The sequence below is a fragment of the Haliaeetus leucocephalus genome, unplaced genomic scaffold (genome assembly GCF_000737465.1).
Source record: "Haliaeetus leucocephalus isolate CR32 unplaced genomic scaffold, Haliaeetus_leucocephalus-4.0 Scaffold339, whole genome shotgun sequence".
Taxonomy (NCBI): Eukaryota; Metazoa; Chordata; class Aves; order Accipitriformes; family Accipitridae; genus Haliaeetus; species Haliaeetus leucocephalus.
Window position 1 is genome coordinate 283,774 of NW_010972775.1, and position 25,250 is coordinate 309,023.

General features: G+C 53.1%; 1 protein-coding gene across 1 annotated transcript; it reads left to right on the forward strand.

Annotated features, from left to right (window-relative positions):
* The first annotated feature begins 99 nt into the window (after nucleotides 1–99).
* Nucleotides 100–24,816, forward strand: DUOX2 (dual oxidase 2). The gene is made up of 33 exons (XM_010572225.1): nucleotides 100–149; nucleotides 4,733–4,824; nucleotides 5,512–5,595; nucleotides 7,162–7,326; nucleotides 8,378–8,565; nucleotides 9,897–10,098; nucleotides 10,691–10,857; nucleotides 10,941–11,001; nucleotides 11,138–11,234; nucleotides 11,427–11,514; nucleotides 11,875–11,977; nucleotides 12,313–12,476; nucleotides 12,755–12,921; nucleotides 13,113–13,231; nucleotides 14,554–14,691; nucleotides 15,006–15,119; nucleotides 15,754–15,956; nucleotides 16,225–16,410; nucleotides 16,826–17,051; nucleotides 17,706–17,799; nucleotides 18,038–18,213; nucleotides 18,481–18,550; nucleotides 20,598–20,776; nucleotides 21,658–21,888; nucleotides 22,132–22,231; nucleotides 22,350–22,399; nucleotides 22,528–22,655; nucleotides 22,871–23,024; nucleotides 23,154–23,386; nucleotides 23,548–23,706; nucleotides 23,868–24,023; nucleotides 24,108–24,236; nucleotides 24,694–24,816. Exons 1-33 carry the CDS (start codon nucleotides 100–102, stop codon nucleotides 24,814–24,816), a joined length of 4,596 nt encoding a protein of 1,531 aa, XP_010570527.1.
* The last annotated feature ends 434 nt before the right edge of the window (nucleotides 24,817–25,250 follow it).

A 25,250-nucleotide genomic window follows, 5' to 3' on the forward strand; every position in this document is an offset into this window, starting at 1 on the left:
TCCCCTCCTACCTACCTGGCGGCGGCGGCGGCGGGACTCGGGTGGCACCGTCCCGCGCCGCGCTCTTATAGCCAGCCACGGGCGCGGAGCCCTATGTAAATGCAGGAGCGGCCCGCCCCGCCGCACTGCCCGCTGCACGGCCACGCAAGGTGAGCGCCGCGACCGGGGGCCGCGGACACGCGTGTGGGGGGCGGCGGGAGGGTGGGTCTGGGGGATCAGGGCTACGCGTGTCTCCTCTTGCTTGGAGGCTGGGGGATCGGGCCCACGCGCGTCCCACCCACCCCTGCGTGGGGAACCGGGAGCCAGGGTCATGCACACTGCTACCTGCGGGGGGTGTCGGGCTATGCGTGTTGTCGCCAGTGGAGGGGGCAGGAGGTCGCGCTATTCTCGTCTCCTCCTGCTTGGAGGACAAGTTGGGATGGGGCCATGCGTGGGGGGAATAGAAGGAGTCGGGCCACACTTTTCTGTGTGATGGACAGGGTGGGATGGGACCATATGCCCCCCCTTCCTCCCCACTTGCATGGAAACCAGGGTGCTGGGCTACTGGTGTCCCCGCCTGCTTGGGGGACAGGGCACAGGGTGAGATGGGGGTACACGTCCCCATCCGCATGGGGAACCAAGGGGTTAGGGCCACTTGTGCCCCTGCCTGCTTGGGGCACACACCTGCATGGAGCACTAGGAGGTTGGGGCCACCCATGTCCCTGCCTGCATAGAGGACTGGGGCGGTCTGGGTCATGCGTGTCCTCACCTGCAGGGTGCGATGGAGCCATGCATATCCCTGCGTGTGAGGGAACAGAGCCACAGGACAGAGCGGGTTGGGACTACGCACGTCCCTGCATGCATGGGCACAGGACACCGTGGGGACAGGCAGGCACCCCTTATGTCCCACAAGGGGAGGGAGTCCCTGCTGTGCACTGTGGTGGCCACTGGAGCATTTGGCCCCAGGGGCGTCCCCAGGTGGGAAAGCTGGAGACATCACCAGTCCCTGTGTGCATGGTGTCCACAGTGTGTGCACAGGTCTGGGATTTTCTGGATGACATCCAAGGCTGGGGAGATGCAGCCTGTTCTGAAACCCCAGGGCTGGCTGGGTGGTGGGCAAAGGTGGCAGTCTCCCAGTCTGTCCTACCAGCACTGAGGAGAGCTAGAAATAAGCTGTGACTAACCAGGACTGCAGGGATCAGGTTCCAGGCTTCTCAAATGCCTTGAAACTGCTCTCCTGTACCTGCACTAGGTTCTGCAGTGGGACTGCTGCTCTCTCAGGATGCTGCTGTATCCCACAGTCCCATCTGATGTGGCTCTGGGGAGAGCTCTGGAGACATTTGGAGGCTGAAGCCCTAACTTTAGGAGAGCCAAATCTGTTGAGATCAGGTGGGGCAGGAGATCCTTGCTCTGGGGGAAGCCATGTGTTTGCACTTTTTGCAGCACGGTTTTTGGAGGGGTGCAAAACTCCAGGCCTTGCTAAGGGCAGAGGGATCCTCTCTGATGGGAGAAGACAAGGCTGGGGAAGCATGTGCTTAATTTCACTAGGTGCAGAGGGAGGGAATGACTTTCCAAAGGTGGCACAGGGAATGTGTGGAAAAGCAGAGACTGAGGGCTTATCAGACCTTACAAAATTCCTGGAATACTTGACAAGTCTGTGGAACTAATCCAAGCTTGCAAAGCTTTCCCTCAGCAAGCTGCACCATGGGCTTCCAAGGTCACTCTGGTTTCTTTATGTCAAGGAACCCCCTGGGTGGTTTGCAAGATTTGGGAGGCAGGTGTAAGAGCAGGGGGATCTTTCTGGAGAAGCCTGGCAACTGGTCCTCAACACATGGGAGAGCACACTGGGGAGGTGAAGCTGGAGCTCTCAGCTGAAGCATGGGAAAAGAGCTTGTGGGAGAGCTGAGTGCCACTCATGAGATGCCCACCTTCCTTGGGATGAAGTCCCTAGCCCAGAACTGCATGTCCCTCTTCTTGATGCATCCTGTAAAGACTGCTGGGAGTCAGCATTGCCTATGAGGAGGTTCCCAGCAATAGCTGGAGAAAGTTTAATAGGCAGGGGAGACATGATGTCAATGTCTCCTCATGCCCTTACAGACAAAGTTCTGCCAGGGAGAGCTGATCCTGGGGAAGGGAAATGGTTCTTGAGGTTTGATTGGGAAAGACAAACTGCTGATGTGCCCAGTAACTTGTAGGAAGACATAAAGGCAGTGTAGAGGCATGGAAGAGAAGTTCCATGTTGGTGGGAAAGGCCCTCAGAAGTCTTTGGTGCAACCTACTGGTTGGAGCATGACCACCGCTGTCACTGTATCACACTGGCTATAGTCAAGGCTGGAAAGCCTCCAGAGACCCCCCCCCAGTCTTGGATTGACTAGGCAATCAGCGGGTTTTCAGTGCTGGGCCATGGAGAGATGAAAAGTGCATGAGACCTGGCATGTCATCTCATGGCTTGGGTCAAGAGCAATTCCCATATGTGAGGAAATGGGAGGTTTGCTCAGTGATAGAAGGAATTTTAAAACACATTCTCTGCTGGAGCCCTGTGAAAAGACCCAAGGGGAAGGGGGAGACATGCTACACCGTGACTGTGGTGATGCACTTTGAGATTGGCTTTGCTCCATGTTTCCTGAGCGACTTTGGTAAATCTTCTGTGGCACCCTCAGGCCTCAGCGCTAGATGAAGGTTGCAACTCTGTACATTTTGAGTCAGCAGGAGATAGATCCAGCCGTGTCTATGGGGACTCCCTTCCTACAGTGCAGGAGGTCACGTGGACCTCTGTGCACAAGCAAACCACAGCTGTTGCTCAGGGTGTCTCCAGCCACACAGCCCTCCACATTGGTTTCAGCAGGGAACAGGCTGTTTCAATGGGAAGAGCTTTCTGGCAGGAGCGTCCCATGTGGTGATGGTGACTGGGCTCTGCCACTCCTGGCAGAGGTCCTAGGCATCTCGTTGCTTCACCTATTGGCCAAACTTTCATGTTCCCCCTACGGGATGGGGCTCACGGAGCCTCTGATTCCCACCAGCCACACAACCCAAATCTCATGCCCACAAGACCATGCTCAGCAGAGGGCTGTGGGATGGAAGAGCTCTGGGGCCCCTTCCACAGGGACATGCTCCAGGAGGACAGGGGTGGCACTGGGTAACCAGGAACACAACTCAGTGCTGCTCTCAGCAGCTCTGAGGCTTTCAGCAGCCCTAGTTCCCATGCCCATGGAAGTGAGGCCAGAACTGAAAATGCAATCAATGCAGAGGTATTTCAATAGGGATTTAATGTTAAATTCATGTTATGGAAAGCTAACAAAGCAGTTTGCCTGTAATAATGTTTGTTAAATACATTTATGGAAAGCTAACAAACAAAGTGGTTTGCCTGTAATAATGTTCTGTGAGGTGCAGAGCACAGGTGAGCTGTTGTGACAAAGGAGGAACGTGGAAATGTCACTTCTCAAGAAACAGCTTGCTTTCTAATGCAAAAGGCCCAAAGTACAGAAATCTCTGGCAGAAGGAAGCTAACACAGGTTATATACGATACTTACAACCTGGCAATGAGCGTTCAGTTTTATGAAATGCAATTAATGTGACCACAAATGACAATATTTAAATCTCAATCAACTTCATTTGCCAAGTGGATAGTGTATTTAGTGACTCTCATATTACAATTTGTGCCACTGGTAGTGATAAGTGAAAAATACCACTGCAATTCCCAGTAAATCAAAAATAAAACCTACAGAGCTGCTGGCAACATGTAAGCCTTTCTGAAACCATCATTTCTTTAAGTTTTGATTAAAACAATGAAAAAAAGAAACTAAAAGCATCACTTTGGCTTGTGACAGAGCAATATAGGAAAAGCTGAAACCTGTGCATCACCGCATCCCTTGGCAACACAGGTCCTCTGAAATGGGGCTAGTCTTTGGATACACACCCACAGTGCTGGAACAAGGGACAAAGAGCCATATTTAGTGGAAAACCGTATCTTGGAGTTAAATCCAAGTTTGGCATTCCTGTGCATTTGAAAGCCAACAGCAGCATTTAGCATTTATGACCGAAAAATGTAGCCTTAGCTGTTCATGGCTGGGAATCCTTCTCTGCAGTCAGGTTTTAAAGCTGTTTTCGGCTGAGGTTTTAAAGGTTCAGGTCCCACTGATGAAATTTGCTCTGGATCCAGGGCCTTTGTGGAAAGTGAGATGCTAAAGTGTTATGAGAAAGGCTGGTCATGCGAGAGTGCCTTCGATTTAGCCCAGAGGTGATCAAGAGATGTTGATCTGCAGTACTAGCACACTTTGGCAGACCTGACTGCATGCTGAGGCTGTTCCAATCATGTTCGCAGCTGGATTTTGCTTGGATGGGACAATGCATGCGCAGAGAAATTGCCAGCTGAAATGTGTCTGTTTCTGTAACGAAGAGCACGTTTCTATAACGAAGCTGGCACAGCTTAATGTCTGCCTGCTGTGGATGATGAGTTGCGAACCTACAGCTGGGGTACCTCAAGGCAGGGATACTGGTCCTGCTCCAGCAGAAAGGTCTTCTCAGGCCAGTTGACACCTCCTGACAGAGCTTTCCCAGGGTGATGGGGTCTCACATGCCCCCTGCCACCTTCCCACAGCCCAAATTGGGAGATACTGCTGATGGATGATGACGGCAGTGGGATTTTACCAGGCAGCAGAAACCACAAGAGAGAGCTGAGATTATGGTCTGTGCATGTTCCCAGCCTCCGAGAGCAGCCCAGCTCCAGCTCCAGCTCCCTCCTCTCCTTTTGCAGGTCGCTGCTTCCAAAGACCCAGGGGCCAATGCAACCCACAGAGATGATGTTGAGTTTGACCGTGGTTCTGCTGGTGACGTGGACCTTGGGGAGTAAGTGCGGTTTCAGGGAAGGGGATCCAAAGGGAGATCCTGGATAGTTTCTGCCCCTCAGAGGAATTTCCTCTAACTCATGGGGCATCATATCAGAGATGGGGATGATTCAGTTTGTGATGAAATAAGAAAAAAATGGAGCAAAATGCTGAACTTACAGAGCCTACAGGTTGGGAGTCTCAGCTACTGCTGTTTATATGTGTACACAGCTTGTAAGCAGGAACTGGAGCTTCCTGCTAGTATTATAATAAAAGCAATAAAAATTAACACAAAGGAAACAAAGTATATATTTATTGACAAAGGCTGATGCTGATACACTATGCATGGAGGAGAGCATAACTCCAGTGTCAAGGCTTTTGCTTGACTCAAATGGACATTGTGGGGGCAGAAGTAGGGACAGGCTTCTTCTGATACAATGAGAGAGAAGCAGAAAATGAAGATCCTCTGGGAGTAGACTGGTGGGGGACAGAATTTGATTTGGGGACATCAGGATCACAAGCAATTTCTAATTTTAGGCATTGCTTATCCCTCAATAGGAGTGCAAAACTTGTCTAAAAAACTGTTTGTACAGAAAGTTTCAGAAAGACTATGGGAAAATATCACAATATAAATATAATATAATGGAGATGCTCGTTTCATGTTTGGTTTTTTTTTTGCTGCTCACCAAGTGGGTACGGTCTCTTCCAGGAGCCCAGGAGAGCATCTCCTGGGAGGTCCAGCGCTACGATGGCTGGTACAACAACCTGCTGCACCACAGCCACGGCTCGGCGGGTGAGTGCCAGGCCTGGGGATGGGGATGGTGGGACGGGGCAAGCTGGCACTTTGGCATGTGGCTTGCTTTACAACTGAGAGAGAAGCCTTTTCAGACTTGAGCCTGAACCAGGCAGGTGACCAGGCAATGCCACCTCCCATGGTCCTGAGAGGTGGCTGTTTGAACCCAAGGTAGGTCCCTAGATGCACTTAAGAGCCTCTTTAGAGCAGTCTGGAGGGGCCAAGCAGCCAAGCTTTGTCTCCCATGTCCTGGCCTTGCCACTTTTACCTGCTGTCCAGGCACCATCTGCAGATCATGCTGGTGGTGGATCACTCCTGGAGCAGAGCTGTGCCTTTGAGGGGTCATTCAAAATATCCAAGGTAGGGAGGACCCAGCTCTTCCCAGCAGATGTTTCAGTGATAGTCAGGGATCCCAGAGCTAGGAAAAGGCATCTTTAGCCAAAATCAGAGTGCTGTTCAAGCAACATTCAACACAAGGCCAGAGACAGATGTGTTCATGGTCCAGGCTGCAGTAGGCGTGCCGGACCTACTTTTTTTCCGCTCTGCACAGGGCAGATTTGGCACTGTTGGGCTGCTGTGCAGCATGTAGTGGTCTATATTGGGGCAGGCATGCAGGATTTCCCTGTGCCAGTAGTGAGCTACATGACCACAACCAGCCCATGGGCCCACCTCCAGGACATGTCTCCGAGCCAGGGACCAGGGCAGATCAGGCATGGTCTTATCTCAAATACTAAAGATTATGAATCCTCCTATTTCCTGCAGCCCAAATAAGGCACCTACACAGTGACACAAGGCGTGGTGGCAATTACACAGCTTCCTGTGAGTCCGAAGGGCTCTCCAACATGACGTGTGTCATCAGCCCTTTGGTTACACCAAAGCCTGTCAGAGAGATCCAGCGGTTCCCTGGCAGACAAGATGTCCCTCTTCCAGAGCAGACAGATCAGACCTTAACATTTGGAAACTAAGCCAGTAATTCAGGATTTCCCCCAGTCCAGGGAACTCCAGCAAATGAAGCCTGCCACACTGGTGAAGAACCTTTCGAAAAGAACTTGCTCATCAGTGCAAAATGACCTCTTGCCTCTGGGCTTTTCAGTTACGGTACAGGCAGTGGGTGTGAAGTCAGGGTGTTTCTCTCTCATCTTCTCCCTTGTCTCTCTGCCTCTCCAGCTGTTCCTTCTCCTGTTCCCTGTGGTGTTGGCAATCACCATGCTTGTGTAGGATTGCATAGCCAACATGGGCAGCTTAACATCACTCCAGTTACCCACTGGAGCACACCACCCCAGACCTCCAGGAGGCAAAGGGGATACACATGGACCAGAGAAGGACAACTGGAAGGGAACATGCCCATGGAGGATAACCTCCTAGTTTTAAGAGGACTAATCCTGGTGTTGCAAGAAGTTTTGGGTGTTGGTACCAAAACTTGCTTGTTCTTGGCCAATATAAGTGTCTATGCCATCCTCTTGCTCTCTTCTGGGACCCTCACACACACTAGTGTACCCCACTATTGCTGCATCTCCTATCTGTTGGGTGCTGCTGGACCTATGTCATCTTGCTTTGGTGCCACAGGTGCCAGACTGTTGCGTCTCCTGCCAGCCAACTACGCAGATGGTGTCTACCAGGCACTGCAGGAGCCCCGCGTGCCCAACGCTCGCCAGCTCAGCAATGCGGTGGCGCGGGGGCCCTCTGGGCTGCCCTCCCGTAGGAACACAACCGTGCTGGCTGTCTTCTTTGGTAAGAGCTGGGGTCTGGCACCAGGTGGAAAGATGCTGGTTTGGGTGGAAAAATGTTGGTTTCTCACACCCCAAGGCCATGCGTCAGAGTGCTCCTCACCCACCACTTCATAGCAGACACACACCTGAGAGATAAGGCCTTGGGTATTGCCATACCAAAGTATTGTTCCGCCAAGAGAGTTTGCATGAATTTTTGGTGACCTTTGGCAGTTGCCCCAAATGCTGGTGTTTGTCATTTGGGAACTTCCTCATTTGTTTTAGCGGTAGAGTTACCCCATTGCAAAACGCCTGACAGATAAGAGCCATACTGTGACTGATTGCTGGGCAGAATTGTTGCAAGTTGGAGCAGTTTTTGCTGTCACTCAGGAGCTTGGCAGTGTCTTGGGTGCCCAAGCTCGGGGATGTCTGTCTCTGGGAAATACCCTTGGCTCATTGAGAAAACAGGCTGAACTTGTCAAAGAAGCGGAGACAATTAGCTCCCCATACAGCTTAATGTTCATATACGTCCCCAGACACCCCAGCAGGGGTGCTTGGCCCCAAGATGGGCCACAGGAGAGGCAGACACTAGTGCAGTACCATTTAGCTTCTCCCTGGAGATAGTTTTTCCCAACACAGCAAAGCTTATATGGGCCAACAGCAATGGCAGCCACCAGGCTCAGCATCGGAAGCAACCCTTGGGCTTGAAGGCCACAGGCAAGGAGGAGCTCAGGGAAATAGTGGCTAAATGCAGAGCTGCTGGTGATCTCGGAACATCTGCTGGCTGAGTTTCTCCACCCTTGTCCCTGAATGACCCTACCTTACTCATGAGGTCTGGCCAGGGGCACCTGGAGCCCTGTTCCTGTGGAATGGAGTTCAGCACATTGGGGCTGCAGCCCAAAGTGACTTTTTCAAAGTCGTGGAGCAAATCAGCAGTGAAGGGAGAAAGGAAACCACTCTTGCTGCACAGGGTGGCCCCCTCAGCCCACGTATGGCTCAGCTGCTCACCATCACATCTTGCTCCAGGTGCTGGTGGTAGTCCTCTGAGCTGCTGACCATGCTTGGGTCTCTGACAGGTTTCTATGTGCTCTCGGACATCCTGGAGGTGGAGAAACCTGGCTGCCCTGCTGAGTTCCTGAACATCCACATCCCATCTGGAGACCTCATGTTTGACCCTGCAGGCACTGGAGATGTGGTCCTGCCCTTCCAGCGCATCCACTGGGTGACGGAGACGGGGCAGAGCCCCAACAACCCCCGGGAACAGGTAGGTAGCATTTGCTTTGCTCTTCACCTTTCAGCTAAATTCCTCTTCACCCAACATTGGGGTCTGTAGCAGCCAAGATAGCATTTGCAAAAATAAAAGGAGAGCACCACTGTTTCCTTAAAAATATATGTCTCTCAAGTGTTCGAACCAATTGCAAATGAACCCAAAGCACAACCTGCAAGGTACTGGTTCACATGGAGCAACATTTGTGGTTGCTCAAGGTCAGTGCTTTTCTTGGCCAGAGAAAACATAATTACTCTAGATCTGCCTGTGTCATCTATTTTAGTGCAAATTTTAGTATCTTGCATGGTTTACGGAGGGCAGAAGACAAAATGGTAAAGGATGAGCAATTCACAGTCTTCCTTGACTGGCAAAGTTTTTATCACTTCAGTCAAAATGAGCAAAAGTAGGGCTGTCTGTATCTGGTGAAACAAGGGATAACTGGAGCCTTTTTAGCACGAGTGTAATGAACTTCCATAACCAATCATACACTTGTGCCACTCTAGAAGGTCAGTAATTATGACAATTTTTTAGGCACCACTTATTTTTAATAATATATCACAAAGCTGAGCTGGTACTGTCATGAAGTTGTAAAGCTTCTCTGAATTTCAGTCATTTTGGAAAAAAAAAATCCAGATTTTCCCCCAGTTTCTCCATATATTGCTGTGCTGAGGCTGGATATGTTCCCAAGCCCATGTGATTTTTCTTTGATGCTGGAAAGCTTCCCAATCAAAATCCCCAAAGCAAAACAGCTCCCTGAACCTTTCACGTGATAAACAATGAAAAGACCAGATTAGCAAGTCATGTTTTTAGCAGTATTTCAAACCTTAGAAAAAAAGAAACCTCCAGCATGTTTTTCAGACTAAAAAGGATGTTTTCATGAAAACATTTGGCAGGGGAGATATTCAACATGCTGCCAAGGCAGTGGGACTGCCTGTTGCAAGGACAGGGCTGCCCAGAGGGACAGCTCCAGTGTTTCCAGTTTCCCCAGAGATGGGTTTAGTCCCTTTCCATCTTGGTCTTGCCTACATAGGGATTCACAGATGTCTGCTTCTGGGCATAGCTGAAAATAATTGGGGAAAAAAAAAACAAAATGTACTTTTGAAAAATCTGTACCTGGTCTTTTCCTGTACCTGGCACTAATTCCTGCAGTTTGCATAGAGATTGTCATTGTATGTATTTGCACCCTGATAGCTCTTGTTAAAACAGGGGATGGGGTGGCTGCTTTGCAAGACCAAAAGGGCCAGGTTGGGGCTTTTCAGACCTTTTTTCTGCACCTTTCCACCGAGACCCTGGTACCTGTTAATGCCTGTTCCCTGTGCCTGCCCTAGACCAACGAGGTGACAGGCTGGCTGGACGGCAGCTCCATCTACGGCCCCTCGCACTCCTGGAGTGATGCCCTGAGGAGCTTCTCAGGGGGAAGGCTGGCATCAGGGCCCGGTGGGCGCCTCCCGAGGGAGACAGATGGGAAGGTCCCCATGTGGAAAGCGCTGGATCCATCCACAGGACAGGGTGGTCCCCAGGGGATCTATGGTAATGGTGACCATGCTCAATGGGTTTTCACCTGCTTGGCTCCATCCCTGACCATGAGCTTTGGGAGCAGGAGGTCCCTGGAGCCAAGCCCAGAGGGGACCTCAGGAAAGGGCAGGGGTGCATTGTGAGCCAGGACAAGTGGGTCAGGAGTCCTGTGGGAGGGCAGGCAGTTTCCCAGCCCAAGGGGGAGGAAGATATGTGCCCCACCAAAGGCTTCCCAGCAAAGACATGCCGTGAAGTTAAGGTGCCACATCCCCAGGAGACAATGGGTCATTTCCCAGCCAACATGCAGAGACTAGTGGGTGCTGGTCCCTCTGACTTGAGGTGATCTCCTCTGGGGAAAGGGGCTACTGCCGATAAAAACCTACTCAGCTTGTTTGAAGTCCTCACCTGCCCAACCTTTGGTCCGTGCTGGAGGCCTAGTGCTGTTTCTCACTCGCTAAGGCTGCTTGTCTCCCTGGGGAGGGAGGAAGGGCGAGGGGATGAGGGGATGCTGAGCTGCAGCCACAGGGCTGGGGGTGATCCTCCAGCCACGGGCAAATCTAGACCCAGTGGCAGCATCCCCCACTGATGGTCCTGGCGGCCCTTGCAGACCTGGGGAGTGCCTGGGGGAATGAGAACCCCTTCCTGCAGGCTGAGAGCATCGCCTGGTTTCGGTACCACAACCACCTGGCTACAGTGCTGGCCAAAGCACACCCCACCTGGCCTGATGAGGACCTCTTCCAGCATGCTCGCAAGTGGGTCATCGCCACTTTCCAGGTGAGGGGTGGGACCGCCGGCTCTACCGGGACCCCCAACATCCTCCCTGGTGCTGGCCCTGACCCAGGTCACCTATGCCCTAGAGCATCGTGCTGTACGAGTGGCTTCCGACCCTGCTGGGGAGAAGTGTCCCGGAGTACAAAGGTGAGGGGCACGGTGGGTGATGGCATGCAGGGAGCAGGGGTGCGGGGACCAGGGCAGCCAGGGGATGGAGTGGGAGAGGGAGCTTGGCCCCCTTTCCCTCCAGCCTGGCTGCTGGACCATGGCTGCTGCCTCACAGGTTACCAGCAGCACCTGGACCCCAGCCTCTCGCCGGAGTTTGTGGCAGCTGCAGGACAATTCCTGGCCACCATGGTGCCACCGGGTGTTTACAAGAGGTAGGAGCAGCCCAGCGGGGCTGTGGGAGAGCAGTGCCCATGACGGGGAAGGGGATGCCCAAGATGGGGTGGTGGCCGGGGATGGTCCCTGTCCCTTCCCCACATCCTGCCCCTCACTGGGACAGCCAAGCCCTGTCAGCTCAGGGCAGCCCCAGCCAGGGTTGTGGGTCCAGCCCTTCTCTGCTGTTCCAGAGACCCCAGTTGCCAGTTTCAGGGAGTGCCTGGTCCCGGTGGCCCATTCCCAGCAGTGCGGCTCTGCAACAGCTACTGGAGAAGAGAGGTACGGGGAAGGGAGCGCGGGGGTCCTGAGGATGTGGCAGGCTGGCTGGGGGAATCTTCATTCCTTCCTTTTTGTTGTGGAGGACCCCACAGGGGTCTGAAAGGGAGACTGGACACAGAGCATGACAGCCAACCAAGGGGTGTGAGATTCTCCCCATCCAGACATCCCCAGATGCTGCCTTCAGCTGCGGCAGGATCAGACCTCAAGGTTGAGCTGACACGGAGAAAATGAGCCTGGAAGAAGTCCCTAGTCCCCCTACGCCCAGAGTCTGCACCCCTATGGGCACCACTTCAGGGGTGTGGGGCTACCCCATGTCCTTGGTCCTGCAAGGAATCACCTGCTCTTCCCATCTCCCCTCAGAGCATCGGGCCACAGCAGGCAGAGGATGTGGACAACCTCCTGCTGGGGATGAGCTCACAGATTGCGGAGCGGGAGGACAACATTGTGGTGGAAGATCTCCAAGGTCTGCACTCCCCTGCACTGCAGATAGCATGTCAGTGGGTGACCCTTTCTCCTGGGGCTGTGCAGGGGCTGAGGTGGGGAGGCAGGTCCCATCGCTGCTGCCATCAGCACCCAACCACATGCTCAGACCAGCCTTAACCTTATTAATGGAGGCAGAGAGAAACTGCAGGGCATGTTAAGTGTGTCCATGGGACCTTCCTGGCAAGGGCATGGAGATGATCTCCATGTTCAGCACGGCCCATGGTGGAGGGACAAGGCCAGCCCGGCAGCTATGGCAGTTGGAGTTGCTTCTCCAGCTCTGCCTTGCCATCACCACGGCTTTGAATCCACCCACAGATTACTGGTATGGGCCCCTGAAGTACTCCCGCACCGACTATGTGGCCAGCTGGTTTCAGCGTGGGCGAGACCTTGGCCTGCCCACGTATAACCAAGCCCGGGAGCGATTTGGGTTGGAGCCTCTCCAGAACTGGTCGGACCTTGCCCCACACCTGGAGCAACAGGTAACAGGGAACTGGTCTGGGCATGGAAAGTGTGTGGGTCAAAGGATGTTGGGGCAGTCCAAGCAGTAACTGACTTCTCCAGCAATATAAGATGAGGGACATCAGTGTGCATCCTGCCCTAGCTTATTTTCATGCCTGCGGGGCTGTTGCGTGTGGGTAACTGTGCAATTACATGGCATGACTAACTATATCCTGCCCTGGTACTAAGCTCCTGTGCCACTGGATGCCCTGGCAGAATTCCCTCCGCTCACATGGGTACGGTGGGGGTTTCTGGCCAGGTCCTAGAAAAGGTCGCTGCCCTGTATGCCAACAACACGGCTGGGCTGGAGCTGCTCCCTGGAGGCATGCTGGAGACTGACGGCTCCCTCTTCAGTGCCATCATCCTGGACCAGTTTGTGCGCCTGCGTGATGGTGACAGGTTTTGGTTCGAAAACACCAAGAATGGGTAAATGCCTCTTCCCCATCTGGCAGGCTGCCCACTGCTCTGCAAGCCCCAGTAATACACAAAAACTGGGGCTAGAGGAAAAAACATCCTCCAGCTTCCTCAGTTCCTAAAGCAGTGCAGGGAGTGAATCCCTCCTGCTGCTGGCCAGTGACACCTGGGGCCACCACTTGACCCCACATCTTTTTCTCCAGGCTGTTCACAGCAGAGGAAACCAGGCAGATCCGTAACACCACCTTCCACGATGTCCTGGCTGCTGTCACAGGCACAGACCCCACACAGCTCCAGCCCAACGTGTTCGTCTGGAGTGAGGGTGAGCGCTTTGTGCAATGGCAGGGTGCAGGGAGCAAATGGCACCAGCAAGTTAAGGAGGAAAGCAAACCCATTTCGGTGACACAGCCAGTGACTGAGTGACACAGGGAAAGCATCGGGCTGCAGTTTCTCAAGCCTGACACCTGCTATGCCCCTACACCACCAAAATGTGAGCAAAATGCAAGGGTTGCTTGTAAGCAAAGTGGGCAGTGCTGATGTTGAAAGTGGGCTGACGTCCAGGCACGTGCATTGCATGAGTCCTTGAAGGATGTCCAGGTACAAAAATGCAATTGATGCCCTGGAAGTTTGTGCTGGGCTTAAAACTCGGCCTCTGCCTACCCCATGCTGTCACGCTCCTCACTGACGTGTCCTCTAGCTCTGTCTATATAGAAGCATGCACAGGTCTGCAGGTTAAATGATGAGTGACCTGAAACATGATGGTTTGCAGATGAGTTAAGCTTTGTATACTGTAACTGCATAACGTTGCCTACTTTTGCCTGTAATTGAATCAACCCCTGAATATGCCCTGGGTGCCATACTGCAACACCAACTCCTGCCTAGCTGCTCTGCTGACAGGGCTGTTGGTTAACCAGTGCTGCTGGAAGGGCTGGACAGCCTTTCCCGCAGATGTAGTTGCAACAGCAACATGGACTGTGCCAGCCGGATTTCAGCCTGGGGAGAGCTCAGGACTTGCATCCCAGCAGGTTTTGGGTTCCCAGCAGGCTAGTCCCATACTGATATGCACCCCTCACCCTGATGTCTTCCTGTGCCGTCCTTGAAATGAGCTTTCCTCTCCTTGTCAAGACCCAAAGAGCCCTGCTGCCATGCTCAGGGTGAGCTGTGGTCAAACACAGCAGTATGCCTTTTCCTCTTGGGATCTTGCCACACCCTTCCCGAAAGCATTTTATTTGGCACACGTCCCAGCCCTTGCAAGGCATTTTGGTTCCCTTGGCATATGCTCCATGCAATTGCTCCGGGGGGATTCCCTGAATTTGCAGCATCCGGATGAGCAGAGGCTCTGACCCCCAATTTGCCATAGCCCAGAGTGCATCAGGCTCAGCCCATCCCATCAGGAGAGGTGATGGTGCTGAACGCTTGAGTCCAGTTCTGCACTTGGTTTGCTGTGGCAGGCAAAGGTTCAACCCAAAACCAAGGGTTGTCCCCTAAGAGCCGAGTTTAATTCAAGCATCCCAGTTCTGCAGTTCCTCCTGGGTCACTCAGCAATGAACCCCACCAGCATCTTAATGCAGAGGTTTCTGGGGATGATGGAGTTGAGATGGGTAAAAGGTCCATGACACTCACAGCCTGTCTCCCCCCATGCAGGGGATCCGTGCCCCCAGCTCCAGCAGGTCACAGCTCAACAGCTGGCCAACTGCACGCCCATGATGGTGCTGGATTACTTCGAAGGCAGCGGCGCAGGCTTTGGGATCATCATCGTTGTCCTCTGCTGTCTGCCTTTAGGTTTGCTGCTCTGTTTCTTTACCCATCTCCTCTTCTACCACAGAAAGGGGTCAGTGCCCATGGACCAAGCACCTCCCAGCAGAAGCTGCTGAGTCTTGGTCACTCCTGAGGTCCCTGAGGTGGCAGGGTCCTGGGGCAGCAGGAGGGAGCAGGGCTTTCATTGAGCAGCCCTGCATTAAAGAAATCAATGCAGCATTGAACTGCATAGACAGGGGTTTATGTCTTCCCTGTCAGCCCCAGTCACACAGGTGATGCTGCCAAAGTGGGAAGGAGTTTTGGGATATCTCATGCCTCCTTCTCCAATATGTCCCCAGTGACTCTGTTTGTTGCCTGGATCGTTGCCGTTCTCCGCAAGAGAGATTTCAAGAAGCTGCAGAAGAAGCAGGGCTCCAATGTGCAGAGAGAGGTGACCGGCGAGGCAATACATGGTGAGGTGGCACTGTCAGTCCTGCGATGGCGTCTGGTAATGCTGCTGAAGTCAGGGCACATACTGAGACAGGGCTGGGCTTGGAGCTTATATCCAGACTGGATGTAAGGAGAAATTGTTTCCCCAGGAGGATAGTCAAGCAGTGGAGCAGGTAGCCCAGAGAGGTTGTGCCATCTCCATCCTATCCACAACCTGACCAGATAAAGCCTTGAGTAGACCGGCCTGACCCTGTAGCTGGTCCTACTTTGGGCAGGAGGTTGGGCAAGAGACCCTTCCAGCCTGAGTCCCTTCCAACCTGAGTCATCCTATGACTCTCCAATTCCAACGTTCTCCAGATCACACCTTACCTGAAGGAAACCTGTGTAGAGCAATTGCACCAGTAGCTCCAGGACAGGGACTGTATCTCCCTGCTCTGGACACTGGAAAAATCCTGCCTCCCAGCTCCATGGTCTGTACTCCTCCTGTGTCCATGTGCAGGAGACACAGTGCTCTGCAGTTGGGAGATCATAATTTTTCCCTTATCATGTGTCTGGCCATGAAATCACTCCCAAACTGCATCTTGGTGAAGGAGGTGCTGGGTTGAATAGGAGCCCAGGTACGCCTTTCCAGCTGAGTCCTGTGCTCTCTCCCATCAGCCATGGAGTGGCATGGTCCCAAGACAGACAGCTCTCCCGTCTACATTCAGCTCCAAGCTGACAAAGTGCTCAAAGTGCTGGATGGGAGAGGGTCTGTGCTCCGGACCATCAGCCTGAAAGCCCATCAAAGGGTGGAGGTGATCCTCTCCAGCAACAAAGGGAACAAAGCTCTGCTCCTGAAGAGCCCCAAGGAGTACGACCTGGTGAGTACCATGCTTGGGGTATGATACCGTCCATGGACCCTCCACAATCCTTGAGTGACCCACGCAACCTGCTGCTGGTCACGTACACCCTGCACCACTCAGCCCTGGGCACTGGGAGCAGCATAGATCCCTGAAAGGTGGCTGTGGCCTCCTGAGAACCACCAGGTCCAGCTTATACCACGGAGTGACTGCTGTGGTGAAGAGCAGTAGCACTCGCATCCCGACTGAGCCTCTGCTGCTCAGGGGCATTCGGTGGGGTCTTTTGCAGGTGCTGCTTTTCAGCGAGGAGGCAGAGAGGAGCAACTTCATTGGGAAGCTACAAGACTACTTGAAGGAAAGCGGCCTTGATCTGCATATCTCTGAGATGAAGGAGCAGAGCCTGATGAAATGGGCAGTCACCCAGGAACAGAGAAAACAAATTCTGGAGACTTTCTTCAGGCACCTGTTTGCTCAGGTATGTAGAGGTGTGGCAGGCTCTGATGCATGGAGGAAGGTATTTCTGTATTGATTAAGCAATGAATGGTGCTGCTGTTGCTCTCCGTCAGAGCTGGTAAGCCATGCACAAGGAAGCTGCCAATACTTTCAGGACCAAGGGACATTTTCCCTTGCAGAAGACAAAGGGAGTTCTGCTGTGGTGATATAAAGTTGCAAAGAGACTTTTGGATGATGTAACTGAGGTCTCCGTAATGGTCAGTGGTGATTAGTGTGAAAGTCACGTTGTGTAGGAGAGACACGGGACTTCCCTATGGTATCTGCCAGAGTTTTGTGCCGGGGAGCCACTGGTGTTTGTGCAATAGGTCAGGCAAGTGAACACCAGTCTTCTGCTCTGCCAGCACTTATGGGATTTCTTTGTGGGACACAACCTGCAGGTGCTGGAAATTGACAGGTCCAATGCTGGAGAGCTCAACTTTGAATCTTCACAGAAGGCGAAGGAGTCTCTAACATGTGAGCTGAGCAGGGCTGAGTTTGCTGAGGCCCTGGGACTCAAAGCCCACTCCATGTTTGTGGACTCCATGTTCTCCCTGGCTGACAAAGACAGCAACGGCTACATCTCCTTCCGGGAATTCCTGGACATCTTGGTGGTCTTCATGAAAGGTGGGAGCTGGAGCTGGTATTGTCTTCATCTGTTGCCCTCAGACCTGTTTCTAGGATCTGGCAATGCCACCAGCAGAGTGAAGAACAAGATCTATCCAGCAGGTCAATCTGTAGACACTCCTACAGATTAAAATTCCCTTCACTTAGGACAGCTTCAACTTGAGTTATGGGGCAGTGACAATGTAATTATGTTTTATGAAAGACTGTTCATGAGGGGAGCTATCTTTCACCACCATAGATGTCTGCCTTGTCTCCTGAACAGACCATGCATCCTGTCATTGAGAGATGATAATAAGTGTATCTGATATCATAACTGATCCTCCCTGAATGACCACTGGAAAGGTAGATTCATAGATGGAGGTGGTGAATGCCAGATTCAATCAAAGCGGGTCCTAGAAAAATCATTGCTGTCCAAAAGTACATTTTGAGTTTGCAAAATAATGCACAACAAAGAATGTGTATCTACCTGATTTTTCACCTTGCACTTGAGAAAGTCAAGTTGCTATTCAAGCTGTGATCAGCAGTGTGCTTTCAGTCTTTTCAGAGCTGGGTGAGGCTTCACTGCTGCAGGCCCAGACTCTCAAAGATGGTGTTTGAAAGCAACTTGTTGATGAAAATAGGATCTTGTTCTTCAGCTCCCTCCCTTTCCACCAGGGTCCCCAGAGGAGAAGTCCAAGTTGATGTTCAGGATGTATGACATTGATGAGAATGGGTTTCTCTCCAAGGAGGAGTTTCTGAGGATGCTCAGGTACTTCTCTTCATCTCTCTAGATGTTTTCACAATGTCTGTAAACATAGATGTCTTCAAAAGCAGCTCCCACTTTCTGTGCTTCACTCCCCAAGGGTGCTACGTGAGAGCCCATGGGCTCAACACTCACAACCAAGACCCCATTTCTCCCATGAAACTGGTCTGGGGCTCTGCCCTGTGTTACTTGAAGGACTCAAGCTGTGGTCCTCTGAAGTTTCCATCTCTCCTCCTTGCTCCAGGTCCTTCATCGAGATCTCCAACAACTGTCTGTCAAGAGACCAGGCAGAGCAGGTGACTGAGTCCATGTTTCGGGCCTCAGGGTTTCAGGACAGGTATGAGCTGACGTGGGACGATTTCCACTACATGCTGCGGGACCATGACAGTGAGCTTCGTCTCACCCAGCTCTGCATCAAAGGTCAGTGGGCAGGAGTATTGGGTCACCCCAGGCCCTGCAGGGATGGAGGCAGTGGGCAGCACCCAATATGTAGCTCCCAAATCTTGTCCCATCAATCTCCCCAACCCCGCTGCAGTAATGGGGCATCAGCTGTAGCTCCATGTGCAACAGGTTTGGGTCAGCTCAGAGCCTCTCCCCACCACACCCCTGCCCAGGGGAGATGCCTAAACCTCATCCACCGCATCTTGCACACTCTGAATGGCTATTTGTCCTTTTGGCTCCTCAAAGGTGTCCCTGAGGTGCTCAAGCAAAACCTGCACAACCGTGTCTCCTTCATAAAAAAGAAAGAGCCAAAAGGGTAAGCTCTCCTCCTTAGTCTTGCTGCTGCTGCCATTTCTTCCTCTCCTTCTGCCCTGACCACATCCATCCTTCACTTCAGCCCCTCCAGCAAATGCTCCCACCAGGTGTTCGCACACCCAGCACTGGGGAAGGGGGACGATCATGCTGGGACATGCCTGCGAGCAAGCTGGAGGCTGTGGTGGGGCTTCTGCCCTCCTCCCCTGGCACCCAGGCAGGCAGAGGGGAGGAACTGCCTCCTGCAGAGCCCCTGTTGCATCCACTACGTGGGGATGGGAGTCCTACCTTGCTTTTCAGAGGGGCAGGTTATCTTAGAGTGAATCCAACCCATGTACCACACAATTAAATTTAACACAATGTCCTGGTTTCAGTTGGGATGGAGTTAATTTTCCTTCTAGTAGCTAGTATAGTGTTATGGTTTGGATTTAGTATAAGAATGTTGATAACACTGATGTTTTTCAGTTGTTGCTAAGTAGTGTTTATAGTAAATCAAGGATTTTTCAGCTTCTCATGCCCAGCCAGCAAGAAGGCTGGAGGGGCACAAGAAGCTGGGAGGGGACACAGCCAGGGCAGCTGACCCAAACTGGCCAAAGGGGTATTCCATACCATGTGATGTCATGCCCAGTATATAAACTGAGGGAGTTGGCCTGGGGGGGACCGCTGCTTGGGAACTAACTGGGCATCAGTCAGTGAGTGGTGAGCAATTGCATTGTGCATCACTTGTTTTGTACATTCTTGTCCTTTTATTATTATTTTCATTTTATTATTATCACTATTAGTTTCTTCCTTTCTTTTCTATTAAACTGTTCTTATGTCAACCCACGAGTTTTACCCTTTTCCTTCTGATTCTCTCCCCCATCCCACTGAGGCAGGAGTGGGGGGAATTGAGTGAGTGGCTTCATGGTGCTTAGTTTCTGGCTGGGGTTAAACCACGACAAACAAGCAGGCTTGCAGAGGAGAGAGCTGGACACCTTCTCAGCTGAGTATGAGATGGAAAGTGGAGAAACAGAAAATTTTGGCAAGCCCTTCCTTGCAAGTAAAGCTTTGGGCTAGACATAGGTCTATTTCCAACAGAACCATCTCAGAGGAAGAGAAAGACCCAAACATGGACACTGTGAGCCACTATGTGGAGCGAGAAGGACAAGAGTTGAGGAAGAGACCAGGCAGAAAGTGAGTATGCTCTCCCTCTTGCTGGGCATGCTTCTTGGGTTCAGGTTCAGCTTATTTGCTCCTTCTCATATCTCTGTGTTAGACTGGGTAGCCCTTCAGTCAAATGGCACTGCTGCAAGGAGCCAGCACCCCCATGACAATGGTGCAATGTAGGGAGGGAATGCGAGACCATCCCTGCAGAAGATACCCCAGCCCAGGCAGGCACATCACAGCCTCTCGCTGGCCAAGGAGCTATGGGAACAGCCCTGTCTTGGTGGGGGCAGTGCCATAGCTGGGTCTGGGTGATGTGCCTCTATAAAAAACAAATGAAGTGGCCAACTCCAGAGCCTGGGATAGTGTTTTTTAGAGTGTACGCCTTGCCAGCAGAGAGGGGCTTTGCCTGGTAGGTCCTGCCTGCACTCCTCTGCCCCTTGGGACACTTTTGGTTCACCCATGGGCTGCCTGCGAGAGCTGCAGGAGAGATTCTGGTCCTCACTGCTGTGGCAGCAGCAAATATTTCTACAAGGAAGCAGTTCAGTGGTTGTTACTCATGGCCAGAATATCCTGATTTGCCTTAATAGCTCCAAGGACCTTCCCCTGCCCTGGGATCAGTTTGAAGCATTGAATATTACAATGAAAATTATCTTTTACAGTTCTGATCTACGTTTTCATTTATGAGTCACTACCTGCACATTTGTTACTAGCTTTCAAAAGTGCACAGACTGCGGGATGACCTGAGATCAACTGTTGACACTGTGCACAGGTCACTGCTGTCACCAGTGTGCAGAGGTGGTCACAGTGCTGTACAGGGAGGAAGACCCAAATCTGGGCAGCATGGCCCTGAGCCATACTTTGCTGGCTAAACCTCAAAATGACACCAGCCCTCCTGTATTTGCCAGGGCGAATCAGTACCAGCTGCATTTGTACACTGAAGCGCAACGGAAGAAGTATGAGCGGAACAAAACTCAGCAGAAGATCCAGGAGTTCAAGCGCTTCGTTGAGAATTACCGGCGCCATATCATCTGTGTGGTCCTCTTCTCTGCCATCACCGCCGGCGTGTTTGCAGAGCGAGCCTACTGTGAGTGCCCATCCAGCCCTGCTGGCCCAGACATGGAGGGGTGTGTGGGCTTGGCTCCTCAAATCTGCTGGTTGCATGGCACATGCTGGGGTGTGAAAGGTCCCAACACAGCTTTGGGCAACAGTGTTGGTCCTCCCCTGGAATAACCAAAGGATTACTGAAGTTGGAAGGGACCTCTGGAGGGGTCTGGTCCAATGCCCTGCTCATAGCAAGGCCAATTTCAAAGCTGAATGAGGCTGCTGAAGGTCTTGTCTAGAGAAGGTTTGAAGAGCTCCAAGGCTGGAGAACCCACTACCTCATTGGGCCTGTGCTAGTTTTTGACCATCCTCCTTGTGAAGAGTTTATTTTACATCAAACCTGAATTTCCTTCAGTGAAGATTGTGCTGTTGCCTCTCATCCTTTCACTGTGCATCTCTAAGAAAGAATTTGGCTCTCTCCGCTCTGTAATACACGTTAAGTGGTTGCAGACAGCCACAAGGCCTTCCCTGACCCTTCTCCTCCAGCCTGAACAAACCCATTTCCCTCAGCCTTTCCCGTGTGTGATGTCCTCCAGCTCCCACCCATTCTGGTGGCCTCCACTGGACTCATTCTAGTTTGTTGATGCCTCTCATGTCAGGATGCCCAACTGAGGACACAGTACGAAGATGCAGTTCCACAGTGCCCAGCAGAGGAGGACAATCCCCTCCTTTGACCTCCAAGCTGCTGTCACCCAGCAGCTCTAGGGGGGTCTGACATGGAAATTGTGCCCCTATCCCCACACAGCCCCATCCCTGGTGATCTTTTCTTGGTGGAGCCACACAGATGGCTGTCCCCTTGTTTCAAGAAGGGTCATGGCCCTCAGCGCCGGGCACATTGACACACCCTCCACTCTCTCTTTCCAGACTATGGCTTCGCATCCTCCAGCACTGGAATCGCACAGACCACCTTTGTGGGGATCATCATCTCCCGGGGATCAGCTGCCTCCATCTCCTTCATGTACTCCTACATCCTGCTTACCATGTGTCGCAACCTCATCACAGTCCTGCGGGAGACCTTCCTTAATCACTACATCCCCTTCGATGCCGCAGTGGACTTCCACCGCTGGATAGCTATGGCAGCCCTGATTTTCTCAGGTAGGTGGGCTGCTGGGGGATGTGCCACCCATGAACCACAGCTAAAGCAGGAGGACCAGCCCATCATGGCACAGCAGGACCAGGCAGAAGCTTGAAGACCTGTATGGAGCCTGCAGAGACATAGATGCTTTGCACGAGAGAAGAGGAGGAATTGCCAGGTCCCTGGGCACGTCAACAGGGTCTGCCACATCTCCATCCACAGCAACACTGATGCTTTTCTCTCCCGGTTTCTGTCTCTTACAGTGCTCCACACTGCAGGTCATGTAGTTAACGTCTACATCTTCTCAGTCACACCTCTCAGTGTGTTGTCCTGCCTCTTTTCCAGCGTCTTTGTAGATGATGGGTAGGTGAAATTTAAAGCACAGTCCAGACAACAGTGTCCTGGGCATGGACAGGAATGAAAATGGAAATGAGGAGTTTGCTCTGGCCACTCCATGGTGCAATCTCTTGTCCCTCTCCAGGTCACAGCTCCCACAGAAGTATTACTGGTGGTTCTTCCAAACTATTCCAGGTGAGACCACCTAGCAGGCAGCCCTGCATGCCTGTGCTCAGGACAGGCAGCCCTCTGCCCAGCCCAGGTGGAGCCCCAGTGGGGCTGCCCTGATGCCCCCCAGGACCTCCCAACCCCTCCTTTCACAGGCATGACAGGAGTGCTGCTGCTCGTGATCCTGGCCGTGATGTACGTGTTTGCCACCCACCACTTCCGACGTGTCAGCTTCCAGGGCTTCTGGATCACCCACCACCTCTACGTGTTGCTCTATGTCCTGGTAAAGCATTAGGGCTAGGAGGGAGGGGTGGTGCTGATGCACCGCAAGACCCTGGGGCGGTCCAGCTGATGAGATGAAATAGCTGGGGAGGTCCCAAAGGACCTGGTGGCCCCAGTCCCAGCTCCCCGCTGCTGCTGAGCTGCCACCAAATCAGTCACGGGGTGATGGCTTGCAGTGCTGAGCATCGTGCTGATGGGGGACTGCTCCCTGCCCAGGTCATCATCCATGGCAGCTACGCGCTGATCCAGCAGCCCCGCTTCTACATCTATTTCATCATCCCAGCTCTCATCTATAGTGCGGACAAGCTGCTCAGCCTGAGCAGGAAGAAGGTGGAGATCAGCGTTGTGAAAGCCGAGCTCCTGCCCTCAGGTACCACAACATCCCTGGGCACATGGCCCAGGCTCTTCGCAAGAGCATCTGGAGCTGCAGCAATGGAGGAACCTCCACCACGCAATGTCTCCACCTTAATGAAGTCCCCATCCCCATCCCCCCTTCCAGATGTCACTCACCTCCAGTTCCAGCGGCCACTGGACTTTGACTACAAGTCTGGGCAGTGGGTGCGCATTGCCTGCGTGGCCCTGGGCACCACAGAGTACCACCCCTTCACCCTGACCTCAGCGCCACATGAGGACACGCTGAGCCTGCACATCCGGGCTGTGGGACCCTGGACCACCCGCCTGCGAGAACTCTACTCCCCAGAGAGCCTGGCCCTCATCGGCAAGCTGCCCAAGGTGAGCCCCACACTACTTCTCCGGGGACGGGGACCTCTGAGCCTGAGAGTGTCTCAGCAATGGGTTGTGCCCAGCCTGAGGCATTTCTCCAGCCTTGAATGCGGCCAAGACCTGGGCAAGCAGAGGCAGGAGATGCTCTGCTGATGGCTGCTTCCTTCCAGCTCTATCTGGACGGGCCCTTTGGAGAGGGCCACCAGGAGTGGAACAAGTTCGAGGTGTCAGTGCTGGTGGGAGGAGGCATTGGGGTGACGCCCTTTGCATCCATCCTCAAGGACCTGGTCTTCAAGTCCTCCATAAACTCCAAGATGCTGTGTAAGAAGGTAAGAGGAAGCATCTGAAAGACAAGAGCCCTCCCAAGATGCCTCCTACTGCTGCTGGCCTCTTTGGGGGTAAAATTCTCCGTGATCCTTCTGGGAAGGAGCCCCATGGATATGCATAAGGGTGGTGGCCCCACTCTGAGCCTCACCCCCATGTGCCACAGATCTATTTCATCTGGGTCACACGCACGCAGCGGCAGTTTGAGTGGCTGGCGGACATCATCCACGAGGTGGAGGAGGCGGACAGGAATGACTTGGTCTCTGTGCACATCTACATCACACAGCTGGCCGAGAAGTTCGATCTGCGCACCACCATGCTGGTGAGCCTGGCTACCTGCTGAGGAGGCTGCCATGCTGTGCTGGGCCATGCTGGGCCATCTGATGTGCACTGATTTCTCTTCCAGTACATCTGCGAGCGGCACTTCCAGAAGGTGCTGAACAAGAGCCTCTTCACAGGGCTGCGCTCCATCACCCATTTTGGGCGCCCTCCCTTCATACCCTTCTTCAGCTCACTGCAGGAGGTGCACCCCGAGGTCAGTGCCCAGCTGGGGACAGGAGGAGGGGCACCCACCAGCCAGTGTGGAGGACTGGTCCCAGTCTGTCCCTGAGGCCCTGGAGATCTTGGTGGTAATAAAGGCCCCTTCTGCCCTGAAGGGGCATGAACTCCACTTTCCCTCTGGAGCCAGGATGAGCTGCAAGAGTCAGCAATGCCCCATACCAGACAAACACCCCCTGCTATGGTGAGACCCCAGCTGCAGTCACTGTCCAGAGCTGGCAGAGACCCTGGGGGATCCCATCCTTCCTCCATGGCCTCAGCAGCTCCATGGGGAAGTGACAACCTCCCCAAAAACCTCCTCAGGCTGGGACAGACTGCTCAGTCAGCATCTGTGCTCAAAGCTGCCACAGGGCAAGGGGCCAAGGTGGGGCTGGACTGGGGGGAGAACTGGTGCTGCTGCTGAGTTTGACCTGTTTGCCTCCCTCCTTCCCCAGGTGCAGAAGATAGGGGTGTTCAGCTGTGGCCCACCCGGGATGACAAAGAGTGTGGAAAAGGCTTGCCAGCAGCTGAACAAGAAGGACCAGACCTACTTTGCACATCACTATGAGAATTTCTGACCCTACCCCATGCTGTTTCACCCCCGGGCTGCAGTCTTCATTGGAAATGTGTGTTCAACCCCAGCACCTGTGTGGCAATGCTTTGGGTGGTCACGGTCCTGGGCTCTCACCCAACAGCATCCCTGGGAGAAAGCCATCCATGGCCAAGAACATGGATGCTGAGACGAGCACACAGTGCACCAGTAAACCATTGCCAAGCCAGTGTCACCCCACACAGCCCTAGTGTGAGCCCAGGGCATCCTGCTACCATCCACACACTCCTGCAGCCCCACACCCAGGGTCGGGCTGGGGTGTCCCAATGCAGAAAACCCAGTGTTCAAGTTAAGCCCAATTCTGCCACCTTAATCCCACAAGAGCTCATGCTCTGCCAAGTGGCTCGGGGAATGTCTCTGAACAGCTCTGGGGAACAGCTTGGTGCCTGCACAACTTGAATT

Excerpts from the sequence above, each read along its gene's own strand:
- DUOX2 (XM_010572225.1), top strand. The coding sequence starts at position 100 with ATGCAGGAGCGGCCCGCCCCGCCGCACTGCCCGCTGCACGGCCACGCA. Across the intron at positions 13,232-14,553 it reads CGTGTTCGTCTGGAGTGAGG|GGGATCCGTGCCCCCAGCTC; the intron begins GTGAGCGCTTTG and ends CCCCCCATGCAG. Across the intron at positions 15,957-16,224 it reads GCCCCAAGGAGTACGACCTG|GTGCTGCTTTTCAGCGAGGA; the intron begins GTGAGTACCATG and ends GGTCTTTTGCAG.